The sequence below is a fragment of the Dissoconium aciculare genome, assembly GCF_010015565.1.
Source record: "Dissoconium aciculare CBS 342.82 unplaced genomic scaffold K489scaffold_3, whole genome shotgun sequence".
NCBI lineage: Eukaryota > Fungi > Ascomycota > Dothideomycetes > Mycosphaerellales > Dissoconiaceae > Dissoconium > Dissoconium aciculare.
Window position 1 is genome coordinate 2508204 of NW_022984953.1, and position 8460 is coordinate 2516663.

Genomic DNA, 8460 nt, shown 5'->3' on the forward strand with positions numbered 1-8460 from the left:
TCTCTCCCGCTTCCTTTGCCTCTTCGCTTCCTTTGCAGCTGCCGCGTCTTCCTCGGAAACCTCGCCTTCATCATTAGCTGCGCTGAGGGTGTTATAATATTGTAAGTATGGGTGTGCGTATGTGGGTGCAACCAAAGGCCGTTGTTGTACTGAAGGGTTGGCACGGGAAGGGTGTACGCTTAATCGGTGATCTTTCCATTGTGCGAACCGTATCTGTGAAGGATCTATGCCAGGCATGGCTGGCGTCGCTCGTGCCTTGATTTGTAAATTTCGCTCTTGTTTAGTGGAGGCCCATGTTAAAGTAAGCAGCTCCTGTGACTTTTTGTGAGCAGGCGCGAGCCAGGTTGGTGATGGGAGTAGCTCTCAATATGATACACAGCTGCAGGCAGCAGGACGTCAAGGACTATGATCAATGAACGATGGGCAAGAATGGAAGACGAGCACCAGCGAGCTGAGATTTGAGGAGGGTAGTGGTTGACAGCGTGTCGGCGTAGATTTGGGCAGCGGTGCTTCGTGTGACGGGTCAGTGGATGCCTTGACGATTGCGCACATCCGATGTTTACAGGGGCGGCCGAAGTGCATCTATCGCTTCTGGAAATTATGAGCCTCGCCGGCAAGCAGATCTTGTCACAGTCCGACAGTCGATTTATCCGCGTGGAGGATCACGAAGTCATGCTCGACACACCATGCACGTCTTGAGCCGGTAATGGGAGGAAGGAGCGCGAAGAACAACGAATGCATTGTCCGGACAGAGTGAAGAGCTTCCCTCAGATCCGAAATGAGAATACTTCTGAAACACAAAGTGCACCAGCGAACACGTCCGGAGCATTGCAGAATTGGCTTCGCGGGCTGCGATGCACTTGATCTGCCGATGAGGCCGATGCCGAGACACATCACGTCGCTGACAACGCAGAGGTCTGCCAGCAAACAGCATGGGGAGAGTATACCCACCCTGCCCCTCCGGAAGAGAGGCACCAATTGTTGTGCTGGTGCGATGCGTGTACATGCGCCGTCGGGTTTACATGCATGCGAGCTAGCTGTGTTGCTCTGCAGAGGATGAGTTGTCTTGACTGCAGGTGGAACTTTTACGTGGGGATTTTGGTGGCTGGAGATGTTGACGGGGGTGTCGCGGGATATCGCAGCCCTTGGTACTCCGTACCTATTTCTGAGCATCAAAAATGTGCCTGGGGCATACATTGCGGAACAGCGCTGTATGACGTCATTATTTACTTTGCCCGGAGGTCAACTCGCGAACGCGTACTCGCTTCAGGTGCGCGTACTTGCTCAAATGAAGCCTCTAGCTCGCTCAAGGGCTCCAGACCTTCACCGGCTCCTCAGAAATGATTTTATCTCGGACTGCCTGGGTACCGAGAGATGGCTGACCGAGCCCTGCACCAGAGGTGGGCATTGACCGTCGAGAGAAGCTGCACCGTGATGCCAAAGCTCATCGATCGACGATCATTGGGATGCGAAGACGCGAGTCTCGGGAGTGTCGCAGGGATTCCCATTCGCACGTTATAGCCATTGTGCCATTGATGAGCGGTGATCGCTATATCATCATTGTTTTCCTTCATCATCAAAATATCACAATCATCACGCCTGGAATCATTACATCGCCAACATGCCGGAATCCTTGCAATTCACACCTCTGAACCCGAACGTCGTAACTCGCAAAGAGTTCACAGAAAATCTCGTTTCTGTACCCGTTCCAAGCGACGCGAATCCAGAATGGAAAGACACTTGCCTCAAAATGCAGTCTCTGTATCGGAAGCTGGCATACCATGAAGCAATGGCGCCGAACTTCCAACAAACTTACATGACACCTGCAAATTCAAAGAACAGAGTCTATTTCATGTGGGATTTCGTTGGACGCACACTGGCATGGCCATCCGTAAATCGACGACCCGCCGGCGAGTCGGTGCTAATACATTCAAAATAGCAATATCTGTACATGCTCCTGCACAATGTTTCTTCCAAGGATACCACCAGCAAACAGGCCCGTCAAATCTGGGCTGAAATCTACGGTCGGAATGTCATGGCTGGAGGGCTGATAATCGATGACAAGCCTGGGATGCTCAACCAGATGATGGAATCGACGTATCCGGGCATGAGCAAGGACCACCCAGAGTTCGGCGAAGATATCCTAAAAGAGGCGGAAGTATTGTTTAAGGGAGACAAGGCGTGAAATTACCGGCCACATGGGCCGGCAGGTACGGTATGGACACGTTGAGAATGTAAGGTATGTGTAGGGCACAGCTGTGTTGAAGCCATGTTTGGATGGACGTCGACGATGCCTCAGAATGGAGACCTCACATAGGATTCACGAAAGTGTGATTCGCCCCTCACCGGAGTTATTATCAACAAAGTCAGCGCTTGTCACAATTCCAGTCCTGTACGCGACAGAGGGTAGCTCTGTCCCGGTGGAATGTAAAGGGTGCCTTCGCGCATCACAATTTAAGTGACCACTGGATATTTCTTCCAGCAACCTCAAGAGCTGTCCACCCGGTGAACTGGTATCGCCATGGTCTTCTCTTGTTCCTGCACAGGCAGCGGCAAGTCGAAGTACCGCATAATTGATCACGATTTTGTCTGTCCTCCCCTCCAATCGTGCAAGTGCCGGACCCATAGCCGCACTGTATTGATAGACATCGAGATTGCCAAAGTCGCATTTCCTCTTAACCTTTGGAAGAAGGGTGCCTTCCAGACAACCCAAAGGAGCGGATAGGTCTGTGGGGATTCTGTGGTCGTCGAAGAGACGCCCTCCTGATCTGGCTCGGTGCCAAGTAGATGACGGTCATTCTTCTCATCCCACTGTGGAGAAGATCTCAAAATCTTATTCACTTCTGTCCTCAATGTCGAATACGACTTGCGATAATCCGGAGGGATCCACCTGGCTTCCCTGTGATCAACAATGCTCAAGATTGCATATATTCTATCGTGCGGTACTTTGCACTGTCGTTCGGCAGTTTGGCGTAGCCGAAGCAGCAACGGTAATCGTTGTATATTATCTTCGGTGTGCGTCTTCCAGGCATCATACGGCATGCGTAAGAAGACAAGGTTGTCTTGCAGGATCTTGGTGCGGTTGAGACTATCGCCATCCCGAGTTCTCCAAGACCGATAAGACTGGCGCGAGAGCAAAAAGTAGTCTCTTACTGTTTTCATGGCGTGAGTATGCTTGAATCCCCAAAACAGCCCTGCTAAAGGCCGGAAATGCTCTGAGCCTCTCTCATACGGCTGGCTTACAGCTTCGGAATGACTTGAACTTTGCACAATATTCGGAGCTTGTTCTTTCAGAAAATAGTGCAATTCGGTTAGGAAATCTGCTGTGCTCTGGAGCCAATCGGTGAATCTGTTGTCAAGATGCTCTGTGGGAGTGAGGTTGGATGTATTTAGATATGTCATGAGACGAGCGATCATGTCTGCCTCTGCCGTTCCTTCGGCAACGTTACAGAGCAAATCAAAGTCACATAAATGCTTCTCCAGAACCTTCAATAGATCCGAGCCACCTTTGTCCTGCGTAGTCCAAGTATTGTAAGGGAAGTCAACTTCGGTCAAATACTTGCGTAAGGCGTTGTGAAGATCTGGATCGTCTTTGTCCTGCAACATCCAAGCATTGTGAGGCGCGCACCAGAACTCACAATGCTTGCGGAGGCGCCTTTTTCGGGAGTCTTCGGATCGTTTTTCTATGCGCTGGATCACTGCTGTCCAAGTTTGGATCCACGAATCGAGAGACATAGTATGGTCACCCAACATCACGACAGGACATCTCTCCGCGTATACACACTCCTGGACAACCCATAGCCTATTCCACCACGCATGTGACTGTTGGCACATTGACCAAATGACTTCCTCGTCTTCGAGGCTTTGATTATTCGAGTCGCCATTGCCTCCCAGCCATATCACCACTTGCTCGGCCTGGTTGTAAATTGATGCCATGATGGAAAGCTGTTGCGACTTCTCGAGTAGATCGCCTTGATTGATACAAATGGCGTCAATCCATACATGAACGGCCCGGCACGGGTCTCTCAAGTGTCGTAGCGCTGCTGCAACATGCGGAGACACAGAAAATTGAAGTGAATTACGTCCGATATAGATAGTTTCGGAGAACGGCTCGTCGCCCCATGAATACGACAGCGCTTTGTAACTGGACAGCCCTTCGTACATCGGCCGACTCTCGAGGATACACTGTATGACATCGTCTGGTGATCCCGGTTTTATTCGCAGTAGTCGAAAATAAGGGCCTTCATCGTTGCAAATCGGAAGGGTACGATCGCGATATATTTCGTGGTGCGGAAGGGTCGACCCTGTTTGCCAATCGGGCTGATATTGGAGCGGATATGAGATGATCAAATCTTGGGCGGTCGAGCTCTGCGGCCTGACAGGAGTTTCATCGTCTGATACATCCCAAATATCGATGTCGTCGTCTCCATCGGAGGCGTCTTCCAGCCCATAGCGATGAGATTGGTCCATCGCTCAATGTGTTCGTGAAACCCATCGTGCAGGAGGGAAAATGAATATATGATTGACGAATAGATGGCGGCTGCGTTCCAAAGTGTGGCAGTGCAGCGCGTGACCGTACCTTCGAAGAAACAGAGGTTCCGCAGTCCGCATACATGTTCGTCTTCGCACAATCACGTTCGTATCGATAATATTTGAAACGAAGCCCACTCTCAGTATGTTCACTTCAGTTAGAGATATCATATGTACCATGACGCAGAGAAGTTGGTAGATACGACGCATGTGTGCACTGTTTAACGCGACAGGGCCGAGACACCATTCCCGCCTTTGCCGCATCCCGAAGTTCATCAAGGTTTCCGTTCCTGTCCTTCGTTCTCGAAAACTCCCTCATCCCGCCATGTTGGTTGCAGCATTTCATCAACCTTGCTGAGCGTATGACATGTTGTCATGAATTTGGTGCATATCGTCGCCCCATTGCGCCAGTCGCCCATGCAAGTCTAAGTCCGCAATATCCGCCCTGCGAGTAACAGTCATGACTGGAACACGGCAAAGCTTGTTGATGTTGCCGTTATTGACTCCACGAGGCTCACGTCATAGAGGATCAGCCAGTGCATGCCCAGGTGTTATCGCAATTCTCCCCGACACGCGCGAACGTTCGTACCTTGCACTGAGTATGCCGACGTCAAGCCTCTTTAATAATTCTATTGAGCGCCATCAAATGCCTTATCTGATCGAGTCAAACCTGAGCACTACCTACGCGACATCCGAGTCCGGCTCACACATATCCGCGCATAGCCAGACAGGCCTTGAAAAAAAGCTCCACGATGTGTAGAAAGACGTCTACCAGCATCGCCGCCGTTGGTGACGGAGTTGCTGTCGCTGGTGGTCCGCAGTTGTCAGGTCGTGCAGACGTCGATTTTTTGAGCAGGACACAATGGTGGAATTGGTACGAGCCGAACACGACCAAGGCGGAAAAGCGGCTCATTTTCAAGCTGGATGTTTTCATATTGTCGTACACTTGCCTGGTAAGGGGCGTCGATCTTCATCAACGTTGCTGGGAAGTGAACTGACAGTGCATCGCGGAAAAGTCATTCTTCGTGAAGTACTTGGTGAGATCCTCCTGCGCCGACTAGCCGGCTACCGACAAAACACAGCTGACGGTATTCGAGGATCAAACTTCGATTACGAACGCCTTTGTCACGGGCATGCAGCAGGCACTCAAAATTGGTGCGTTGGACACTTCGACATACGAAAGGCACTCGATTTTAGGGAGACCTGCCGATTGACAACTAGGTCTAGACAACAATGAACTCAATTGGTTGACGACTTACTACAACATTGGAAGTGAGTCATGCTTGTGCACCGAATGTCTCTGTAAGACCTTATCTGACTGGCTAAGTCATCGTGGGGGCACCGTTCTTCACGTTTGGGCTCACCGTCGTTCCTCCCAGGTATTGGCTTCCGGGAAGCACCCTTATCATGGCACTTTTTGTGCTCTCCATGTTTAGGGCTGAGAATATCCAGGCACTATATGGCCTCCGGTCCGTCGTATATTGGCATGCTCCTGACGCAATCTTAAAAACCGGCATTCTGATGATGTCTCAGCTTCTGCGCAGGCCTTTTCGCGAGTGGAATCCAGCCAGGGTCATATTACATTGTCAGTCGTGCGACTATCTGAGCATCCTATAGCCTTCGCCTCTGACACGTCTCCTAGATTGGAAGCTGGTATCGCAAATCCGAGATTTCACGTCGCTCGGGCATCTTTACTATCTCGTCCATTGCTGGAGGAATGCTCTCAGGCCCAATCCAGTCAGGCCTGTATGTTTACTGCTCCATATATTATTTACCTACAGGCACTATTTGATGGTATGGCGGTGCTGACGTTTGCCGTAATCTCATAGTGTGAATAACATTCGAGATCGTGGCGCCATCGCTGCCTGGCAATGGCTTTTCATACTCGATGCCATTATCAGTATCCCTGTGGCAATTTTTGGAATTATTGGGTGCCCTGGTACGTCTTTCTCGATGCAACAAAGGGCCCCTTGCATTGAGGCAGAAAACGTTTGAAATGCGACATCCTAATGTACCGACTCGGCTCTACAGATGAACCGCGCTCCGAAAAGATTTGGTGGATGACCGAAACAGAGCGTGAGATCGCCATCCACCGCCTCAAGACCGAAGGTCGTGATTCTGAATCGACCCTCGAATTATCGGTCCTGAAGAGGATCTTCACTTCGTGGCAGTACTATATATTTCCTTTGGCATACTGGTGTGTATACCGCTTGATCATCCGATGGCCGAGGGAAGCATCGCCTTGACTCACGATTGTACAAAGCTTCAAGGAATTTACGTGCGGCACAGAGATGATCAGATGGATGACCGTCTTCCTCCACAATCGAGGCTATTCCGTCAGCGATTACAACACATACCCGGTCACCGTCGGTTGCGCCGTACGTAAAATGCTTCGCCCGCGTTGCCCGCGATCATGTCTCATTGACTGATTTTCCAAGGAAATTCTTCTGATCTTTGTTGCCGCCGTGCTCGTTGATAAGTTGGGCAATCCACAAATCATCATATTCCTGTTCGGTACTATTCAGATCTACGGCTACGCGGTTTTCGCCGCGTTTCCTATCGTTTATTTTCGGTACGGATATTTTGGTTTGGGGGAAAGTTAGGGTTACGCGCGAAGCGCGTCTATGTCTATGTCTATGTCTATGTCTATGTCTATGTCTATCCACAAATTCCAGCTGTGATGGAGTCGATCACATATATTTACTAGCTACATTTGGTTCGGGTACGGACCCTAAGGGGGTCGATCACATGGGGTCGATCACATAGGGATGCCAATGTTTAATAATTTCCAGATGGGTACCCAAAAAAAGCGCAGATTTTGGCGATCAAACGGACATAGTTCTCGTAATTTTGCGACGTTGTTTGGTATGTCGTTGTCGGGGTTGGAAGTAACCCAAAAAAAATGAAGTTTGCGCGGGAATTTGGGGTTGGCTAGGGTATACAGACACGCTCGCGTCGCGAATGTCACGACGCCGATAGCTGTCAGCGCGCATGCGAGGTGCATATAGTACAGCCATTTGGTACAACATCATGGAGCTATTTCAGAAATACTTCTTACATAACCAGGCTTGCCAGGTCATAATCTGTAAGCAGTGTCAATATGCCGTTAGCCCGGCCCATATTCAAGGCTATTTGCAAGAGAAACACAAGAGCACCACTGTTCGGCAACGAGTCGACATCGCAGCGTTTGTTCAGCGTCTGCCCCATGTCGCACAGACGCCCGACAAGGTTAAGTATCCCGATGCGAGTAGTCCGCCCATCGCCGGCATTCCCGTATATCCCAATGGACATCGATGCGTGTTCAACGTCGACGGCCGCGAATGCAATGTCACATACCGCGAACGCACGGGCATTCAGAAGCATTGCAAGGACCAGCATAATTATCAGAGTACCCGAGCAAAAGGCCGACCGGATTTCGATGCCGTCCACCGTCCACCATGGGAAACGAACCAACCATGCCAACGTTTGTTCCGTACAGGCAAATGGCAAAAGGTATTTCCCGTCCAGGTCGTGCCCCATGCCGGCCCAGCCGTAGACATCGATCATGCCGCCCAAGGCAAGGCATGGATGGCGAAGTTGTTTGCCGATTTTCAGCAGGCGCAGGAAGACGCCCGCACCGAACGGACGCGGTATGAGCCTAATCCATGGTTAGAACACACCGGATGGGAGCGTCATTTATCGAACGATCATCGACGATGGATCACCGAATGCGTCAAGGCCGAGCCTAATGTCGACAAAGTGCAGGCATGTTTAGAAGACGATGCCGCCCCATTCGCCCCCGAATCGGAGCAGGCGTTGTCGCGGGCGTGTGACGGTACCATAGTGTTGATCCGTCGTTCGTTCCAAGCCAGCCGGGTAGAGATCGTCGGACGACATGCGTTGCATTGCGTCAATCGCCGGGAGACCGGCGCCGACAACAACAACACGCCA

The 8460-nt window shown here is 50.8% G+C and overlaps 6 protein-coding genes across 6 annotated transcripts; 4 read left to right on the forward strand and 2 right to left on the reverse strand.

The window, feature by feature from the left end:
• Nucleotides 1-1621: 1621 nt before the first annotated feature.
• Nucleotides 1622-2185, forward strand: K489DRAFT_408356 (uncharacterized protein; the record flags this gene model as incomplete). Its single annotated transcript, XM_033607470.1, has 2 exons — nucleotides 1622-1891; nucleotides 1940-2185. 2 exons carry the CDS (start codon nucleotides 1622-1624, stop codon nucleotides 2183-2185), a joined length of 516 nt encoding a protein of 171 aa, XP_033462778.1.
• A 629-nt stretch (nucleotides 2186-2814) lies between these two features.
• On the reverse strand, nucleotides 2815-4239 carry K489DRAFT_305104 (HET-domain-containing protein; the record flags this gene model as incomplete). Its single annotated transcript, XM_033600525.1, has 2 exons — nucleotides 2815-3123; nucleotides 3700-4239. Coding segments are annotated over 2 exons (849 nt in total), but the record flags the coding sequence as incomplete, so codon positions are not given.
• A 618-nt stretch (nucleotides 4240-4857) lies between these two features.
• K489DRAFT_378287 (MFS general substrate transporter) lies at nucleotides 4858-7170 on the forward strand. The gene is made up of 9 exons (XM_033604376.1): nucleotides 4858-5483; nucleotides 5547-5567; nucleotides 5628-5685; nucleotides 5758-5802; nucleotides 5858-5999; nucleotides 6064-6115; nucleotides 6173-6276; nucleotides 6360-6469; nucleotides 6562-7170. The coding sequence occupies exons 1-9, from the start codon at nucleotides 5283-5285 to the stop codon at nucleotides 6774-6776; spliced, it is 948 nt and encodes a 315-aa protein (XP_033462780.1). The 5' UTR covers nucleotides 4858-5282; the 3' UTR covers nucleotides 6777-7170.
• Nucleotides 6603-7178, forward strand: K489DRAFT_167487 (uncharacterized protein). Its single transcript, XM_033599343.1, has 3 exons — nucleotides 6603-6727; nucleotides 6801-6908; nucleotides 6969-7178. The coding sequence occupies exons 2-3, from the start codon at nucleotides 6822-6824 to the stop codon at nucleotides 7131-7133; spliced, it is 252 nt and encodes an 83-aa protein (XP_033462781.1). The 5' UTR covers nucleotides 6603-6727; nucleotides 6801-6821; the 3' UTR covers nucleotides 7134-7178.
• Nucleotides 7179-7251: 73 nt separating this feature from the next.
• Nucleotides 7252-7608, reverse strand: K489DRAFT_378289 (uncharacterized protein). Its single transcript, XM_033604377.1, has 2 exons — nucleotides 7424-7608; nucleotides 7252-7371 (listed from the first exon to the last, which is right to left on the reverse strand). Exons 1-2 carry the CDS (start codon nucleotides 7545-7547, stop codon nucleotides 7289-7291), a joined length of 207 nt encoding a protein of 68 aa, XP_033462782.1. The 5' UTR covers nucleotides 7548-7608; the 3' UTR covers nucleotides 7252-7288.
• K489DRAFT_408358 (uncharacterized protein) lies at nucleotides 7561-8284 on the forward strand (the record flags this gene model as incomplete). Its single annotated transcript, XM_033607471.1, has 2 exons — nucleotides 7561-8177; nucleotides 8275-8284. The coding sequence occupies 2 exons, from the start codon at nucleotides 7561-7563 to the stop codon at nucleotides 8282-8284; spliced, it is 627 nt and encodes a 208-aa protein (XP_033462783.1).
• Nucleotides 8285-8460: the final 176 nt, after the last annotated feature.